The 18,631-nt window shown below is 55.3% G+C and overlaps 5 protein-coding genes across 5 annotated transcripts; 4 read left to right on the plus strand and 1 right to left on the minus strand.

Moving 5' to 3' along the window:
• Positions 1-47: 47 nt before the first annotated feature.
• Positions 48-1,789, plus strand: BZA05DRAFT_386736 (uncharacterized protein). Its single transcript, XM_051482510.1, has one exon. It carries the CDS (start codon positions 238-240, stop codon positions 1,414-1,416), a length of 1,179 nt encoding a protein of 392 aa, XP_051342911.1. The 5' UTR covers positions 48-237; the 3' UTR covers positions 1,417-1,789.
• A 413-nt stretch (positions 1,790-2,202) lies between these two features.
• On the plus strand, positions 2,203-3,485 carry BZA05DRAFT_433629 (uncharacterized protein; the record flags this gene model as incomplete). The annotated part of the gene is made up of 4 exons (XM_051486270.1): positions 2,203-2,440; positions 2,609-2,709; positions 2,792-3,061; positions 3,116-3,485. 4 exons carry the CDS (start codon positions 2,203-2,205, stop codon positions 3,179-3,181), a joined length of 675 nt encoding a protein of 224 aa, XP_051342912.1. The 3' UTR covers positions 3,182-3,485.
• A 199-nt stretch (positions 3,486-3,684) lies between these two features.
• Positions 3,685-4,212, minus strand: BZA05DRAFT_386739 (uncharacterized protein; the record flags this gene model as incomplete). Its single annotated transcript, XM_051482511.1, has 1 exon — positions 3,685-4,212. A coding segment is annotated over exon 1 (247 nt), but the record flags the coding sequence as incomplete, so codon positions are not given.
• Positions 4,213-4,742: 530 nt separating this feature from the next.
• On the plus strand, positions 4,743-7,894 carry BZA05DRAFT_162398 (uncharacterized protein). Its single transcript, XM_051479099.1, has 5 exons — positions 4,743-4,908; positions 4,968-5,386; positions 5,443-5,647; positions 5,700-5,804; positions 5,859-7,894. Exons 1-5 carry the CDS (start codon positions 4,834-4,836, stop codon positions 7,710-7,712), a joined length of 2,658 nt encoding a protein of 885 aa, XP_051342914.1. The 5' UTR covers positions 4,743-4,833; the 3' UTR covers positions 7,713-7,894.
• Positions 7,895-8,249: 355 nt separating this feature from the next.
• Positions 8,250-10,241, plus strand: BZA05DRAFT_162420 (uncharacterized protein). The gene is made up of 5 exons (XM_051479100.1): positions 8,250-8,961; positions 9,014-9,269; positions 9,331-9,400; positions 9,455-9,580; positions 9,639-10,241. Exons 1-5 carry the CDS (start codon positions 8,416-8,418, stop codon positions 10,159-10,161), a joined length of 1,521 nt encoding a protein of 506 aa, XP_051342915.1. The 5' UTR covers positions 8,250-8,415; the 3' UTR covers positions 10,162-10,241.
• Positions 10,242-18,631: the final 8,390 nt, after the last annotated feature.

Raw genomic sequence — 18,631 nt, forward strand, 5'->3', positions numbered from 1 at the left:
TCCCCGCGTTCGTTTCACCAGCTTCCGACCAGGCAAGCAAACGTAACACGCCATCCACGAAACGTTGAGCAATTGTGCGTCATCCTACCTTGCGCCGGCGCGATTGGAACACGAGATATGCTCCCGGCCTGAAGCTTGCCTGACTTACTATATACCGACCAATGTCTCTCACAGCGAATTGTCGATAGCCTGTCGTCTCCGATCCGAACCCAGCCGCGTACGGCAGCTTCCATAACGATGCCCCCCCGCCGGCGCACTCTCTCGCTCATCCTCTTCCTAGCGGCAACATTCTACCTCTTCTATCACCTTCCCGCGCGCCCACCACCTACGCCTTCGCCCCGCACTACTGTTCACGAAGAAACGATCGATGAAGCATACAAATACTTTGGCTTCACACGGGGGATCAGCATCTTCCAACCGGACAACTACACTAAGCACCTGGTCCTCCCGTGCACGCCACAAGACGACATCTCGTGGCTCTCCGCGCTCCCGCCATGGCTCAAACTCACCCCCAAGGTCTACCACGTCCCCACGACCTCCTCATCCACGCTCCCGCCGGGCGCGCTCACCGTCCCCAAAAACAAAGGCAACGAAGCCATGACCTACCTGACGTACCTGATCAACCACTACGACACGCTGCCGGACCTCGTAGTGTTCACGCACGCGTCCAACATCGCCTGGCACAACAACGACATGCACATGCTCAGCACGGCGCTGATGCTGCGGGAGCTGAACTACCACCGGGCAGCGCGGCTCGGGTTCATGAACCTGCGGTGCCACTGGGACCCCGGCTGTCCCTCGTGGATCAAGCCCCACAACAGCCGCTACACCCCTGACAAGGGCGAGGAAATGTACTTCCACCGCGAGTTCAGGAAGCTTTTCCCCGGCGTGAGGTTGCCCGAAACCCTGGCGAGCGCGTGCTGCGCTCAGTTTGTTGTTGCCCGCGACAGGATCCGGGGGAATACCCGCGAGGAGTATGTTCAATGGCGCGAGTGGCTGCTGCATACAGACCTGGTCGATCGGTACTCCGGCAGGATTATGGAGTATCTCTGGCATTACATGTTCTCGGATAGAGACAACAGAACCACCACGGTTTGCCCGAGCGAGTACGCTTGCTACTGCGACGGATACGGTATGTGTTTTGGCAGCGAGGAGACGTATCGGAAACATCTGGCTACCGGGAAGGATGCGGCAGATATCGAGAAGCAGTTGAAGCAGTATGTGGAGGAGGGACCGAAGAAGGGGGAGAATAGGGAGGATAGGGAGGATATCCTGAGGCAGATGAGGAAGAGGATTGAGGAGGCTCAACAGGTGCTGATGAAAGAGATCGATATTGCGAGGGAGAGAGGGAGGGATGCGGAGGTGAGGAGGAGCGAGGTGAGTGTGGACGAATTTACGGAGATGAAGAACAAGTAGAAGGGAGGCCTTTTCGATTACTGGGATGTAGAGTGGGAGTTTTGCATTTGCGAGGGGATCCTGTGATTTTGATGGGATATTTCTCGTTCGGTGGGGTATAGAGTACTCCATGTCGAGCTGCCCGAGTCTCATGCCTGGAGTCGATAAACTATATACGGCCGAGTCGGATTTGCTGTTGAGACAGACAGAGCGGGGGCATAATTCTTTGGGTGATACGGTACATCATTCAGGTCCAGTGTGCCCGACGGCGTTCCGCTTTCTGCCCTCCGGAGTCGGAGAGCGGAGGTAGAAAGTGCAAATGCTAAACAGAGCTCTGCTGACCGGCTTCTCACCTTCGTCACGGCCTCTCGTGAAGAAGACCACCTATGCTGAGCTGAAGAAATCCGTTGAGAATCGGAGTCAAAGGTCCTACGATTGGCAGGCACTCTAATAGTACCTACTCCAAACGCCCGCCTGATTTCGAAATCGCCCTTGGGCAAGCCCAACAAACTGCACTTCTTTACGTGAAATCATGATGCTGTGCCGCACCGGCCAACAGGGACCTCCGAGTAGAGATTCCATATTCGCCATGCTGCAGGCCATAGCTCACACATCTCCAATCGAGCGCCCTGGATCGCCTCCAGGCTAGCCGCCGGCCGGCATCACCTCTTTCCCCCTCCAACCAGCTTTCCACCAGCTCCCCAGCTCCCAGCTTCTTCTCCATCCGTGTCCACAACCGCAACCTTCCATACAAATCCACAACTACTTCTTCAGAATCCTCTTGATCCCACTGTCCTCTATCAAACAATGGACCCTCCTGCTAGCCCACCGACCTTCGAATTCCGCGTACCCGCCCCCGTCACGCCCCGTCTTAAGCGACGGTCCATACACACCCCGTATCCGCAACAGTACAGCATTCCACCGTCGCCAGCGTCCTCCTCGTCGTCGGCATTTACAAATCCCGTCTCGTCACCGACTAGTCCCATGAAGCCGACCTCGTCCCTGGCCCGCCGCCGTCGCAGCCTCATCATGGCGTCACCCGCAGGTACAACAACCGGCGTTGTTGGGGCAGCGTCGCTGCTACAGCGTGTTGTCACCGACCCCGGCCCCGACCACCACCACAACAACAACAGCAACAACCATTACCCCACCATATCCACACATCCCCCAACCACCACAACCACAATAACCACAACACACATGGACTCCGCAGTACGTGACGAAGACGAGGTGATGTCTCAGGCTGCCGCGATCGTCGCCGAGCCCGACCACAACGACACGACGGAGACGTTCGACAGCATTGCCCAGGCGATGGTAACGCAGCCCCTCCCCCCTCTCTCTCAAGCGAGCACTCTCCCCGTCCGCCCATCAATTGCCAACTAACACGGCGCAACAGACACTCCTCTCGCTGCATCCCGTCGTGGCAACCGACGCGCACTGGCCCGATCCAGAAGAGCTGCTGAAGGAATCGCTGCGGCAGTCGCTTGCCGCCCTGCGTGCCCTGCGCGAGGCAAAGTCGGTGATTAGGAATATCGACGGCCGGCGGGCAAGCGAGAGCGACGGGGCCGAGCCCCCGCCAGACTTGGAGCCGGGACGGAATGTGTTTGAAGTCGAGGCTCTGTTCGAGAGCGTGGTGGGGGATCTGAAGAGTGCGAAGGAGGCGATTGTGAGTATTCCATTCCCTCAGCGGAGAGACGGAACTTGGCTGATGATGGGCAAGGGTTGGGCGGAGCAGCAGATGGAGATGGAGAAGGGCGTGCTGAGGGAGAGACTATTGAAGGGGTGAGCGAGATGGCTGCGTAGTCGGAACGGAACACAAAGAAGTTGGCCAGTCTCGGACACCCGGGCTGGCATGCGCGGCACTCTTACTACACTCCCGGGTGTCTTTGCAACTGGGCTGCATCATAGAGGCGCCGACTCGACGCGCGCGAGGTGCGCGTAGCCGTTGATTGCAGAGCGATGGCCCGGGCCGATTCGACGGTTAGAACGATAGATACACGAAATACAGACTGTAGAGGATGTTGGAATCTAGGTTTTGGGGCATGCAAGGATCATCATCATTTCCGTGTAAGGAAGAGAGTGAGATGGAGAATACGTGAAGTGTCGCCGCTCAGCCTTGGGAGCGTGACTGAACTCAGTCACGGTGAAACGGAGTGTCTCAACGGCTTCCAGGTTTGCAGTGGCTCTGTGGGAGCACTGGACTATGCATGCTGGGATTTGGAAGTTCGCGGCGAGTGCTAAAGGATGATTTGATCCACAACTTGCCCACTTGAGGTCAAAGGCCAGCATTACGATTTAGTGCTCTCATGTGCTTCACTATGAGCAGAGTCCAAGCATCCACTAGGTATCTTGACCATCTCAACTTGCTCGAGCTTCCATCCGATTCCGTGATTATCTTTGCACTTCTTGGAACGTTTGATGTTTCAATCCCGACGACTATAAGTCTGCAACTCCTCCCGTAGATTTCACACTACTTGACAACGACAACTACAATGGCACATCACAACCTCAGCCCTCGGTGGCACATTTCTATCAAACACATTCTCGGCGAACGCTACGTCGGGCCGGAGAAGTGGGACCGAAGCAATCCAACCCGGTTCGTGAGCGCGGTCCTGAGGAAGAGGTGATCGCAGATCTATTCTCGACGATGCTGCGCAACATCGTGGGCGACCACTACAATAGGTGGACCAGAAGCAGCCAATCGTGACGATCATCATGATTCATTCATCCAATGCAAGGAAGCGACTCCCAACGCAATGCAACGCCCTCACCCACATGGACAGGAACCGAGGTTGAGGTTTGAACACAAGAGATGCGGATGTACTTGGTTACCTCAAGTTGATGAATCATGACGCCGTGCCGGTTCCTGATATTCAAACGTAAGGCGTTTTCTGAACTTCTTTCTTCAGACTTACTTCTGACCTTTTGCTCTCACTAAAGATTATTGTGCTCTCGTCACATGGTATCAGTGTATGCAACTTTATATAATGGTAGTTTTAAGGCTTTGAGGATGCTTGGTGTTGTTGCTGTATGTCCATTGCCTGAAGATATGGATGAGAGTGGAGAATCTGGTCGTGTGCAAGATTATACTGGCAATATATTGATGATCAACTCCGCAGAGAGGGTTGCAGAAGACTCGCACATCGGGCCTCTTTTTGTTTGATCATAGCATTCTACCTTGATAAATCAATCCAGGCCCTCCCCACTGCCGTACCTACGAAAGCGGGGGCGCGACGTGACCTTCCCTTGTCCTGCGCCGGGCCGGCTCGTAGCTACCGTAGTTACTGGGCGTAACAACGGGTATTACCATGTGTGCACGGGTCCAAATAGAGTTTAACCACGAGCGTCATAAACCTACATACTGCCCAAGTTCCCAAGCCTTCCCCACTCCCCGCATTCCGCACCTAGATACAGCCTTTGAACTCGAGTTTTCCCACCATGGCCTCCGTCCAGAAATCCGCTCCGGGAAAAGAGACGACCGCGCACAATAGCTCTATAGCTCGTCTTGCAGCTGTGAGTAATTCCCAGCACGCGTTACTCTACCACCGCCATTCACGCCTAACGGAGTCCAGGCCGCAGAATCCCGCGCCGACGCGTTCCACGCAGACGGCAACTGCTCCGCAGCACTACAAGCAGCGATCCAAGCGGCCGAGCTCTACATCCGCGCGGGGCGCGAGACCTCGCAGCAGTCAGACAAGCAGCTGCTGGATCGGAAGTGTTCCGCGGTGCTGGCAAAGGCGGAGGGGTGGAAGAAGGTGATCGCGGGGGAGAAGTCGAAGGGGGAGGAGCTACAGCCAAAAGTGGGCCTAGCAGCTTCGCCGTCGCAGCCACCGAGCAGACCCCCGCGGAAGCGGCCGACGCCGAAGGTGACCAGGGCGTTAAGCGTCAAGGAGCAGACGGTGCTGCTCAAGTCGAGTAAAATCAACGGCGGGGTGTTTCCGCCGTGGAAGGGACCACCGGCGCCAGCAGAGTTTGCGGGTGCGCCGTTTCAGTAAGTCGAGATTCGAGGCGGCGGTGGAGTGGGCGGATGTGGCTGACTGTGCGGAGAGACCCGGCAGGAATGCTGCAGTTATCAGATTTGCAAAAGACTATACTCGACGATTGGAAGCGGCCACATGAGATTTGTGAGAATGCGAGGATACTGCCCGGGGAAGATGAAATCGTAGATCTTACGCAGGATGTTATCACCGACTGCTCGGTTGTTGCGAGCTTGTGCTCCGGCGTTCGGAGGGAAGAGAAGGGGTTCGGACAGGCGTGTTATTCTCGCTATTGGAGAATTGGATGGGAGTGCTGACAGTTGACAGACAATTATTAATATATTGTACCCCCAAGACGATAAAGGACGGCCGGTGGTCAGCCCCTCCGGAAAGTACATAGTGAAGCTCTTCTTCAATGGGTGTTACCGCAAGGTCGGTCGGGCTTTATCCAACACTGCGGAAATCATATAACTCATACTGGTGTAGGTCATAATAGACGACTATCTCCCCGTCTCCAAGTCCGACCGATCCTTATACGTTACCTGTCGTAGAAACCCTACGGTGTTCGCTGCCGCTCTCATCGAAAAGGCATACCTTAAAATCATGGGAGGCTATGATTTTCCAGGCTCAAATTCAGGCACTGATCTACTGGCTTTAACGGGATGGATTCCGGAGCATGTGTTCCTCCAGTCAGATGAAGTGGTACTCAGTGCGTTGTGGCGACGGATGGTGGGTGCTTGGACTACTGGTGACGTTTTGATAACATTGGGGACCGGCCGTTTGACGACGCGAGAGGAAACGGAGCTGGGTTTGATTGGTGAACACGATTATGCTGTCCTTGATATGAAGGAAGAAGATGGTGATAGGTTCATGCTGGTCAAGAATCCGTGGTCCGAGGGAACGGTCTGGAGGGGTGCGCCCACGGATGACGACGATGAAAAAGATGAGCCTTATGACTTCGATGCACCGAGTCCATGTTCGTCGGAGGATGGGCTGGATATGAAAGACGTCAAAGATGCATTGCCTTCTAGGGAACCACTGCAACCCGGCGTCTTTTGGATATCTTTGGAAAATGTTTTTCGAAACTTCGCAAGCTTATATCTGAACTGGAACCCGACGCTCTTCACCAGGCTCTATGAATCACATTTCTCGTGGGATCTCTCCACAAAGGTATCCGAAACTTCGTTTGGCCAAAACCCACAGTTTTCCATCTCGAATCCTTCGTCCACTGCTGGGCCGGTATGGATCATTCTCTCGCGCCACTTGGGTCTATCGAATACTGCCGACGAAGGAGTGATTAATAACGGCTTCATTTCGCTCTACCTTTTCGATGCAGCTGGACGACGGGTTTACCTATCCTCTCCTAGTATTCATCGTACTCCGTACGTCGACTCGCCACAGACTCTCCTGTCGCTCGACAATTTCCCGGCAGGCGAAAACTATACACTCGCGGTATCATCACAAGACCTCTCACCCACCACCCACAGTTTCTCCCTGATGATATACTCATTGTCCACGCTCACCATCAATCCCGTTGCCGAAACATACCCATATTCACTGGTGCTTTCTTCAGCATGGACCGATTCCACGGCCGGCGGAAACGCCCACTCTCCGGAATACCCGAAGAACCCACAGTTCGTGATCACGCTACCTACGCAAGCTGCCAGCCTTGCCCTGCTCCTCGAAACACCCTCGCCACACCCAGTACACGTGAAACTGGTGTACTCCAAGGGTGAGCGAGTGGCCGCGGTGACCACTCGCGAAATCGTGGCCGAGAGCGGAGAATACAAGCGCTCCACCGCTCTCGCCACGACATCCGACCTGCCCCCGGGAAAATACACCGTCGTCGCGAGTACCTTCGAGTCGGGACAGCTCGGCGCATTTAAGATCACTCTTCTCACCACAGCTTCGACCGCCACATTTAGTGAGCTCCCTTCCGAAACTGCCGGGTGCTTCGAAACAGTGGTTAAGGGAGTATGGCCGCCCGGAAGGACCAAACTGGTCTGGCCCATGGATGTGGGGCGGTTCATGGGGCTGTGGGTGAAAGCGAGGAGTGTTGCTGCTATTAAATTGACGGTGTTTGGAGCTATTCGCCAGCCGCATGAGGTGGAGGCGGATGCTCTCGTGGCACAGAGTGGAGGCGGCGCGTTTGTGGATCTACCAATGGGGGTCAGGACGACAAAGACGCATCTGGAATGGATTGATGGCGGGTATATAATTGTTCTGGAGCGGCTGGGGAGCAAGGGCGGTGAGCCGTGGGAGATTACCGTGGTTAGCGAGGGAACGCTATGGGTGGGCGAGGAGATGGACCTCGATGATGATGATATCGAAGAAGAGTGAGCTCGGGGTGGAATGAGCACGAGCATCCCATTCAGCTGCATAGGGACTTAGGAATTAAACAAAGCCGAGCCGTGTCTACCCGTACTTACCGATTTGATTGTCTTTCCAATACCCATGCTGATTTTGTGCCTCCGTCACTCGGAGTGGCATGGCGCCGGTGCCCATGCGACCACCGCCGATAATTGATTGCATATCAAGAAGATCACTATGGCTACGGAAGATCAATAAGTCCGGCTATCAGCGATCTCACTCCCCCACGCTTTCGCCCAGCCACAGCCGCGACCGCATCCGCCGGTCCAGACCCTATCTCGTCTTGCAGTGGCCCTGCCCGCAGCCGACGTACATTTCTTGGGCCCTTCTAGGATGTTGACCACAGCTTCCAGATTCGGCAGATCTCCGACTGGCTCGTGCCTGACATGGCCGTTATATGTTACACAGGATCCGTGTATCAAGTGCAGGCTCCCTTCCAATTCGCCATATCAAGATGCGGAACCGGCCATTGTATCTTGGCCGCCGTATGGGAGCAAGTGCGATTGAGATCAACGTTTACTTGCATGAATACGGGCCATCCAGCTGGTGTGTTCCCGCGCACCCAGCCGGTCCTTTTCCCCTCCGATGAACAATTGTATGTAGATAAACAGACGGCTATAACCCCGTCCAGCTGCGATTTTCCCATTCCCTCCACCTCAAGTTTGAAGCCACCATGATCTTGCCCGCGCTCCCGCTCCTCCAGCTGCTGCTGCTGCTTTCCGCCTTCCCAGCGGCCCTGGGACAAAAGGATCCCCGGCCGCTCGTCGACTCCTCCAAGCTCCGGCGGCAGCTGACTCGCAGTGCGCTCCTCTCACACGCGCACAAGCTCAGCTCCTTCGCCTTCGCGCGCGGCGCGGGCGGCAACCGCGGCTTCGGCGGGCCGGGACACAACGCAACGATCAACTACGTGCACGACCTCGTCGCCGCCACCGGCGCATATGACGTGTACCTGCAGCCGTTCGCGGAGCGGTACGCGGCGGCGAATGGGTCCTTCGCTGTCGACGGCGAGGACGTGCTGTTCTATCCATCCCGCGGCTCGCCGAGGGCTCGAGGGATGAAGGCGCTGCTGGCGCAAGTGCGAGGCGAGGGGTGTACTGCCGATGATTATCCGCCCGATGTTGAGGGGAAGATCGTGCTGTTCATGCGCGGGAATTGCACGGTCACCCAGAAGAGCAACTTGGCGTTCCAGGCCGGCGCCGTGGGCTGTATCATCTACAACGTCCGTCCCCTCCCCCTTAGTCCGGTGCGGTGCTGACTCCCCGCTGCTATAGAGCGTCCCCGGCACCGTCCTCGATGGCCGCCTCCTTTCTGTGCCCAACATCGTGCCGACGGGGGCGATCTCGCTTTCCGACGGCCTGGAGCTGATTGAGCAACTGGCAGCGGGGGAGAAGCTGGTCGGCGAGCTGGATATCGACTCGTTCGCCGAGGACCGTGTCTCGTACAATGTCATCGCCCAGACTAAGAGCGGAGATCCCAACAAGGTCGTCGTCGTAGGCGCGCATTCGGATTCGGTGCCGCTGGGCCCTGGTGAGTTTACTTCGCCGGCGGATATAGGTAGGTACGCATACATGTATTGACAGCCCGGTAGGCATAAATGATAACGGAAGTGGAACGATTGGTATTTTGGAGCTGCTGCTTAAGTTGAAGGATTTCAAACTGTGAGTACTTATGTACTTATTCATAGAGTATCACTCGGCTGATTGGGCGCACAGCAAAAATGCTGTACGGTTCTGCTGGTTCTCTGCCGAAGAATTTGGCCTACTCGGCGCGCACCGCTACGTTGAGAACCTGACGCCAGAGGAAAATCTCAAGATTGCCATGTACATAAACTCCGACATGTAACTACCCCTCGCCCTCTCACCCTCTAAATCACCGCAACTAACCGCCGCCACCTAGGATCGGCTCTCCCAACTACGTACTTAGCGTATACGACGGCGACGGCAGCGCCTTCAACCTTTCCGGGCCTGCCGGAAGCGCCGAGATCGAGGACACGCTGACCTCATACTTCACCTCAGTGGGGCGGCCCTCTGTCCCAACCGCGTTCACGGGGCGTAGCGACTACGGCCCGTTCCTGACTGCGAACATCCCGTCGGGCGGGCTATTCACCGGCGCCGAAGGCATCAAGACGCGCGAAGAGGCGGCGCTCTTTGGCGGAAAGGCCGGCGAGCCGTATGATGCTAACTATCACCAGCCTGGCGATACCGTTAGGAATCTGGACCTTGGAGCACTGGTGGAAAATACTAAGGCCATTGCGTGGCTGGTCGCGAAGTATGGTAGGAGTCTGGAGGGATTTCCGAGGAGGACGCTGCCGAGGGAGAGGGATAGGTGGGCGGCGGCGGAGTGGACCGAGGGAACGCACGGGAAGTTCGCGAGCCATGATCACGCGGCTGAGGGCGGGTGTGGGGATGGTCTCTATTAGGTGCCTATTTAGGTACGTAGTGGACATGTGAACGGTTATGTAGACTCTATGTAGAGAACGAAGTGTTTGTAAAACTCCGACCGACCGGCCAATCGTGAAACAGCAAGGCGGAAAAGGCGGAAAGGGCTCCAGCACGGACCACACCTTACCTCGCCCTTACCCCCCGGTACACAGGCGTCCTCCACTGTCCAGGCCAGCTGACGTAGAGTACATACGACTTTGCGACCGGTACGGCACCACGTAGAGTACCTCCCAACCTCCCTACCTACTCGTATATATGTACATGGTACATATGCGGAATCGTGTCGGCTCGTTGGAGATCTGGAGCGGAGTATATCGAAGTCGTTACGATACGTACCGGGGGGTGGTCTATACCATACATACGTCGAAAAGCTCCCTCGCAGCTCCCAACTGGACGAACCGTCGCTGCAGGGAGGGCCCGCAGATACAGATCTAGACCGGCGACCCCAAGGGGGAAAAAGGTCGGCCGGTCAGAAGTCTCGTCTCGTCTGCGCGTTAGTTGTGTATGTAGATGCGCTCCTGCGCTAACTGGTTAACTAGAGTACAGCCTTTCCGGGACGCCCACGTAGGGTTGCTAGACCGCTAGTACCTTGCATCTGGCGCATGCGAGGTGAGTTAACTAGGTGGTGGCCAGTGGCCACTGGCACATATGATAGGCATAAAATATCCAATTATCTACATGCCTACCACGTTTATTTCCTGCAGCAGTGCAGCTTGCGTCGAAGTGATTCTCTCTCCCCCCTACATATAAGAAAGGAGGCTGGAGGGCTGGAGGAGTGTGCGGACTGGGACTGGATGTCATCCGTGTTCCGTATGTACCGTTTCAGTTTTGTCTCTGACATTAAGCAGATGCTCTGTATTTTTTTTTGCTGAGCAGGATGCTCGCTCGGAGGTATGTACTCGGAGGTATGTAGGAAGCTATGCGGTGGCATGTCATCCACTCCCGTATGAGGTATGTATAATGTATAGTAAATATTGGTCCTCCGAGCTACTCCAGTATGTACGAGGTAGGTACTCAGCATCTACTATATCTATCCGGGACTGTCCCAGTGCCTCTCGCCCTCGATTTCGCCCACCAAGAAGAAACCAAAGTCACGATCACACCAGTGGACACATCACACACGCAGTCCCCCCCCCCCCCCCCCCCCCCCCAGCGGCCCGCTCCGTAAAGTACCGTAATCAGCCTTTCCCCGTGTGATGGTGTGAGTGGGGAATCTATCGGTTGGGCGGTATTTCCACTACGAAACTTTGGACGTTGAACGTCATCCATCCTACTATGTTCGTCCTGTACTATTCACTCTATCGTGCGTACGTGCGGCGTGCGTATGTGCAGGCGATGTGGATACCGGTGAAAGGACGCCCCAACAGCCAATACCCAATACCCAACACCTCTACTCTACTCTATTTTGTGTATCCGCATTGAGTAAACCTCGTCAATGAGTTGAGTTGAGTTGAGTTGAACCTCCGGCCCACCGGGTGTGGTGGTGGTGCTATCCAAGTACTCAGTATCTACTCTATTCACGGTCGACGGCGGCGGCGGCGATCGATACCTCGCAGCCACGACCGCCCACCACCCCCCATCCACTTACACACTCGGAGAAAAAAAGCCACCTGCATGCCGGCAGTTTTTTTCTTTCTGGCCCACCCCAGTGCATCCTACCCAGTGCACCCGGGGCCATGGTTGATGGGTTGACTATCGATCATGGCCACGACTCACGCACGGCGTAGTAACGACTAGTAGACCTGGATATGTGTACCGCGATTTCTGGATTAATCTGGGGGGGGAGGGTTGGTGAGTGGGTCCGTGGGTACCTCAGTTTTTTAACCAATTACAGGCACACCTATTATAAAGGATTTCTTTACCGTCGTAATTCGGCCGGATCCAGTTTTTTTGGTGTTTTTTGTCGTTAACTTGTACATGCAGTATGCTGCGAAGTCGCTCGCTGGCCCCTCGGACCCCACAACTGTCCAACTGTCCAACTGTCTGGAGAGACCAATCTCTATCTACTATATCTACTCTACTGTATCTCTGACAAGCATGACTGCATGTGATCGTGATGCGATGTATAGTAGAAGTGGAGTATGACGTCCATCATCTTTCCCAAATCCCCGGTGAGGAAAAATAAAGAAATAAAAACAGATATAAAATATGAAGCTCAATAGTCGTCCGTCAGAGTACCTAGATTTCGTCGCGCCTACATAGTGGAGTACTTTGAAACCCGATTTGCAAAAACAAATTTTTTAAAATCGAAAGATACATGTAGCCACAGGTGGTGAGCCCAGTACTCCAATTAATCACAATTGTCCACATGAAGGCGCAAAAAAGCTCAAAAAAACGGTGGGCGGTGGTACGTGCTTGCCGTAATTCCCATGCATAACAAGAGGTGTCCCCACCAGCTAACAAGTAACCACTCATATGTTCCTCTCACAAGTACCTACATGATTAAAACCCCAGTGCTAGTGGTCCCGACATTGCGGTACCCCATAGCCTTCTGCCACAGAATACATAGAATCATTATTTTTTTCCGAACGGCGCCTTGGACCACGACGTCAAGCGTCTCCCCCGCGTGCCGGTGCGAGAGCCACACTCTACTAGTACCAGTATCTCTACTGGTGTCTATTGGCTGCCTGTCGTCCTCAATTCGCGCAGAAAATATGGCTAGTATCTGATGACCAGCTTTGGATTCTTTTCTTGTCGCCTTCTCGCCTTCTCGCCTCCTTATATTCCTTATATTGAATGTTGCAACGTGTATCCGTCGACTCGCCCGCTCGCCCGCGAGCGAGTGATGGTGGTGTTCGAGCCATAGCTCCATAGCTCCATAGCTGGGTAGCTCCATACTATAGGTAGCTCCATCATAGCTCCATCATAGGTACATAGGGGCCAACCATCCAGTGGCTTGCCGCCGGCAATTAATAACTACTAACTACTATAGTCTATATTCCGAAGCGTGGCGTAGGCGGATACGTAGCCTTATGTTTAATATCACCTATGGCCGCCTGCTGTTACTGTGGCTGCGTATGGTTGCGGTTTTCCGACCACTGACCACTGACCACCGCTGGAGGGAAAGGCGGAACGTCCTGGGTTTGGTCAGGAAACCGCGCAGTATACTGCTGGTGGAGTGAGAGGTGAGAGATGCGAAGGTGATTAATGCCACGGGGAACGTGGAGTGTGCGGAGAGGACGTGTCGTGTTCTTGCTCGTCTCTTGTGGTAGATACTGTGTACATCTAGGGAATAGGGGAGGGGGGAGGAGGAGGCAGATGATAGGGGACAGATGATGAGGGAGAAGTCTTCCCGCGGGGAAGGATCATCGGCGGATATTTTGACTTCCATCTTTTTTTTGTATGTTTCGAAAGGGATAGGAAAGGAGAAACTGTACCGTGGCTGGTGGACTGTATAGTTCAAGGCGGGGAGGTAAGAAAAACGTTGTTTCCCGCTGTTCTTTTTTTTCTCGTTCGTTCATTGATTGCGTGCGACCTATCTAGATCATGGCAATGTCTACCCGTTCACACCCCCCCCCCCCCCCCCGTTTCTCCGCCAGTTGTTTCCCGCTGGACGCATATTGATATCGTATCACGGCATAAAAAAACGTATTTGACCGTACTGATACGATATCACTAGCATTTTCTTAAAGATACGTGAGCACTACCATTTTGTTTTACCCCCTTGACTGTACAGTAACTACTCTGATGTGAGAAGGTTCGCATGATTTGCGGAGGATAAAGCTCGTGAGACCTTTCGCAGTGATAGCCCTGGATGCCTCGCTCTCCGTGGTCGTTAAGAGTGTTGTACTCCTGCGGGAGATAGAGCGAGAACTCCGTAGTGTATCCAGAGCAAAAGTCAGAATGTGAAAATTGTGGTTATGGATGAAGTTTCCGCGTGTATCGACACTCCCCAGCTCGTCAGTCTGCACAGCACGACCCAAGCCACCCAAACCACCCAAATCACGCAAGCACGACCAATCACGCCCTGCCCGAAGAGACAAGAGAACGATCGACGTATGTTCAAACCAGCCAATAGTGGAGCCCCGCCCCCATACATCGCGAAACCCGCCACGGATGGATTCTATGGATTCTAGATCTGTTTCGCCGGGGGATGCTGCTGGCGATGCTACTGGCGATCCCATACTACCTACCATACTATCGGGCCCTGCACGAAATCCCCCGCGCGCCGCCAGCATTCCTAGTATATTCCTAGTATACATCTACTCTTCATACTCTACTTACTTACTTACATGATGCATACTTTCGGGGGTAGCCCCGAGACTGAATTCCCCGTGCTATCCTAGGAGAGAGAGAGAAATCTTCCTGTTTTATTTCGCATGCAGCCTATCTAGACTATGGCGAATAGTTTTGTGCCATCCCAGGGAAAAACCCGCCCGGATTCGATTCGAGTGCGAGTGCGGCAGTGTGATCAAGCCAGCCAGTCGGTCGGTACTCTATGGCACTGGGCACTGCGGCGTTCAACCGAAACGCAGTACGTGTTCGCTCACTCAGTCAGTCAGTCAGTCAGTCAGTCAGTCAGTCAGTCGGTAGGTCAGTTAGTCAACGATGGATGATGTGGCAACTCTGTGCGTGCGTTTCTCTTTCTCGATAGGATATAGGATATAGGATAGGCGAGGCCTATCACTAACTATCAACCTGCCAACCTGCCAACCTGCCGCCGCCGTCGGGAACATGTGGTCCGTGAGTACTGTATGTAGGAAGGAAGAGAGGAAGGGAGAAAGAAAGAAAGTGGCTCACCACCAGGCACCACCACCAGTGTCTGGAGGACAACCACCACCACCACCACCACCACCACCACCACCACAGCGACGACGACGACGACGACGACATACCGGCTCCCTGTCGGCGATCACCAGTTTCATTGATTAGATGTTTCATTGTCTGGTTGTCTAGTTGTCTGGTTGTCTGGTGCTGGATGTTGCTGGATCGTGCCCGTGCACGGTCGAAACGGATGGCGAGGTCTAAGCCACCTGGGAGTCGGGACGGAGCATCGTGGGAAAGCATGGATGAGTAGAGTACCTAGTGCCGTATCAACCCGTAGGCTGTGCCACGCCGACGGGAGGAGGAGGAGGAGTACTCACGCCTTCCCCCTCCCTCTCTGACGCCACAACCGTTGATCCGAGCAGATGATAGATCCGCCATCGTGCAAGAAACGACGATGGACCGCCCTGCCTCCCAGAGCAGAGCATGGTCTGCTGCCTGTGCTGCCTGTGCTGTCCCTGCTGCCTGTGCTGCCCCTGCTGCCCCTGCTGCCTTTCCCGGCCGGCCGCCCTTCACCCTTCACCTTTACCGCACAAGGCTGCCGGAATTTTTCCCGCAACGAGCTAGCTAAACTAAGTACCTGGCTGCCATGCACCCACCGGGCCACCGTACGGAAGGTGTCCCGTCCCGGGCCTAAAACGATCTCCCCCCCCCCCCCCCCCCACCGACCCAGTAGATTATCCGATGACGGGGCGATCCGCAAGTGGTTCTTCGCATGGCATGGCATGGCATGGTATGGTATGGCAGCCTGGCATGCGGGCGTACGGTGGGCGTACGTACGGCGGGCGTACGGCGGGACGTTGCGACAAAGGGTAGGATGTATGTAGGTAAGTGAGTACTATGCAAGAAGCATGTAGCTACCCAGCCAGATAGACAGTCCCAACAGACCAGTCCGCCCCCAGGATTGTGCGCCATGATCACCTCCGTGCGTGCCAAAGAAACCCACCGACCCACCGATCAGGAGAAAGGAAAGGAAAAATCACTCAAGATCGCACACAGCACGGACGTAGAGTAGGTAGAGTAGGTAGAGTAGGTAGAGTAGGTAGAGTAGGTAGAGTAGGCAGAGTATGTAGGTACCTGCCTGATGAATGTACGGTACGATACGGTACGCATGCCATGCATCCTGCAGACGAACTGTCAATAGCCGTCGCCCATGTCCCTGCCATACCGGGCCTAGTCCTCAAGGGTACACATAGAGTAGGTAATGGATGGCATTGCACCTGCTGCTGCTGCTGAGGCGGCTGCTGGGGCCGCCAGTATGATCGCTCTGTGTCGTCTCCGCATCCCCAGGACATCCGTCTCCCTAGCCTTAGTTTTGAGTTAGGTTCTGGCCCTGGCTCTGGCGCCCATGATCGATGACGCAGGAGGGAGGGTGGGTGTTCCTGTGTTCCTGTGTCCGGCAATCGCCAATCGCATCGGTTTCCCCGATGTCACGCCGGCAGTCCGTCCAAGCGGACAAACAGGTACAATACATACCACAACTACCTCTAGCTCCTCGGGGGTAAGGGGGGTTCCACACAACAGTACATACCTTCGGGCCACCTCGAATCACCCCGAGGAGTGGAGTTGAGTTCTCCCCTCCCTCCGATGTGGCTGACAGCGAGGACTCTGCTCTGCTCGAGGAGGAACAACAACGCAACGCAAAGGGGGCCCATCTCTAGCCGCCTCCTCCCCTCTAGCCCTTGCTCCAATCGCGCGCAGCCATGTTTGACGGGTACATGCAGCAGATAGAGTATAGTGGGTAGGTGTGGACCGGTTCCTGTGGTTGACTGTGGACAAAGGGGGGGAGGAGAAAAAGCTGGTGAGTTTCAGCTTTCGACGAGATCGACAGGACAGACAGACAGCCCGCAGTAGTTAGTCCGACAACCGACGTATGTAGGTGTGTACAGTATGTACATTGTACAGGGTGGCATCCAATGCTTTGAGATGGACGCACGTAATGTGTGATGGTCGAAACATCGAGCTTCCGTTGCGATGCCGCGACTGCGACTGCGACTGCGACGTGAAGCTGTAGGTAGGTAAAGTATACGCTTTTCTCCCTCAACTCACCGAAGGCCGTAGTGGGTCAGCCGGTCGGGAGGAGACGGAAAGGGCAGCCTGGACGATGGCCCAGCGGCGGGGGGGGGGGGGGGGGGGGATGAACGTTGTTGTCCTGTCCCGTTTCCCACCACTGACCGGATACCGAATTCGGTTGGGCGGACTCCAAATTCCAATTATGGACACACGGTGAATCGATCGTGGACTTTTCTTTTCTTTCCGCGGCGATTTTTTATCCGCAAGGCTCGTCTGCTGCTACTATGTACAGCTGTCGGCGTAGGAGACCGACGGGGGGGGGGTGGGGGGTGGGGGGGAAGTACTTGCCAGGAACCCGAACAGAACAGAACTTGTCACCCCCGTCCATCCAATAGACACCGACTGACTTGCCAAAAGCAATTCGGCGAAGGAGGAAGCAGCAATTCTTGGCGGCCCTCCCCCTCCGTCTCCCGCACCCAATCCTCCACCACCCCATCCTCCACTTCGTCCTCCCCCTCCCCCCTACCCCCCTGTCCCCATGTCACCAGGCAGCCTGCGTGGACGGCGCATCCACCCACCATCCCACCATGCAACCTGAACCTGACCCGAAGAGATGAAAGGCTTCTAGAAACAATACGGGACCTTCCATGCTTCCATGCTTCCGTTCGTCTGGGCTGCCACGCCACGGTGCCTCTGGGCTAATGCACGGAATCTGGATGTGCAGCCCCTACCTACCAGCCAGCCCATCCAGCCCAGCCAGAGTGCTGTGCAGAAAGAAAGTGTTCTGTCTGTTCCTCCGCCGTCCCCCCTGCATGCGCCGTGCGGGCCCACCACTGTGTGTAGTGGTGGTGGCCCTGGTGGGGCGGGCCCTCCTTCTTTTCTTTCTTTTATGTAGCCTTGCTTTTGGGGGGGGGGGGGATTAGCCTTGTGCCTCCTGCTCAACGGCCGTAATCATCATCAGCAGCAGCAGCAGCAGCAGTAACCACCTTCGCATCGTCGTCCCCGTGGGCCAAACGACCGACGACCGGCGCGCCCCTCATGGAACAGAACTCGCCAGACTCAGCAGTCAGCACACCGCGAACCCGCTCGCGGGGATGCCGGCAGACCCCCCCTCGCTCATAGTTTCCCACCGACCTAGTCAATCCTCCTCGTCGTCTCGCATGCACGATCGATGGTCGTTCAGCGGTGTGTCTCTGTGTGTGTGTGATGTGTCAACGTGTCCTGCGCCGCGGTTGGCTGGCCTTACCAAGGCTGAGGCCGGGACAGCGACAGGGGCAGCGACCTGCATGGCCGTACCTGCTGCTCCTGCTGCTTAATGCTTCCACTGATGTTCTAGAAGCTTTTGCCTTTGCCGGGATGTCTTTCTTCTTCCTCTGCTTCTTCTTCTTCTGCTGCTGCTGCAGTGCGGTCCAGTCCACTCAGTCAGAAAAGAAATGAAAAGAAAAGCAAAAGCAAAGAAAAAAGGAACACCCCCACAAGAAAAAGCGTTGGCCCAACCAACCCAAACCGCCGGCCCTTTCCTGTGTTGTGTGTGTGTGGTGTGTGGAACGACGCACATCCACGACGTCCCACATCCCACCACACATCCCACCGCAGACCGACCGCTAGTTTACTGGTCCTACCGCGACAGACAGCGTTAACATTAACAACTGCTTGTCGGTTGTCGGTTTC

The sequence above is a fragment of the Tricharina praecox genome (genome assembly GCF_024521635.1).
Source record: "Tricharina praecox strain CBS 144465 chromosome Unknown BZA05scaffold_3, whole genome shotgun sequence".
NCBI lineage: Eukaryota > Fungi > Ascomycota > Pezizomycetes > Pezizales > Pyronemataceae > Tricharina > Tricharina praecox.

Excerpts from the sequence above, each read along its gene's own strand:
- BZA05DRAFT_386736 (XM_051482510.1), top strand. The coding sequence starts at position 238 with ATGCCCCCCCGCCGGCGCACTCTCTCGCTCATCCTCTTCCTAGCGGCA.
- BZA05DRAFT_162420 (XM_051479100.1), top strand. The coding sequence starts at position 8,416 with ATGATCTTGCCCGCGCTCCCGCTCCTCCAGCTGCTGCTGCTGCTTTCC. Across the intron at positions 9,270-9,330 it reads TTCGGTGCCGCTGGGCCCTG|GCATAAATGATAACGGAAGT; the intron begins GTGAGTTTACTT and ends ACAGCCCGGTAG. Across the intron at positions 9,401-9,454 it reads AAGTTGAAGGATTTCAAACT|CAAAAATGCTGTACGGTTCT; the intron begins GTGAGTACTTAT and ends TTGGGCGCACAG.
- BZA05DRAFT_162398 (XM_051479099.1), top strand. The coding sequence starts at position 4,834 with ATGGCCTCCGTCCAGAAATCCGCTCCGGGAAAAGAGACGACCGCGCAC. Across the intron at positions 4,909-4,967 it reads CTATAGCTCGTCTTGCAGCT|GCCGCAGAATCCCGCGCCGA; the intron begins GTGAGTAATTCC and ends AACGGAGTCCAG. Across the intron at positions 5,648-5,699 it reads AAGAGAAGGGGTTCGGACAG|ACAATTATTAATATATTGTA; the intron begins GCGTGTTATTCT and ends GACAGTTGACAG.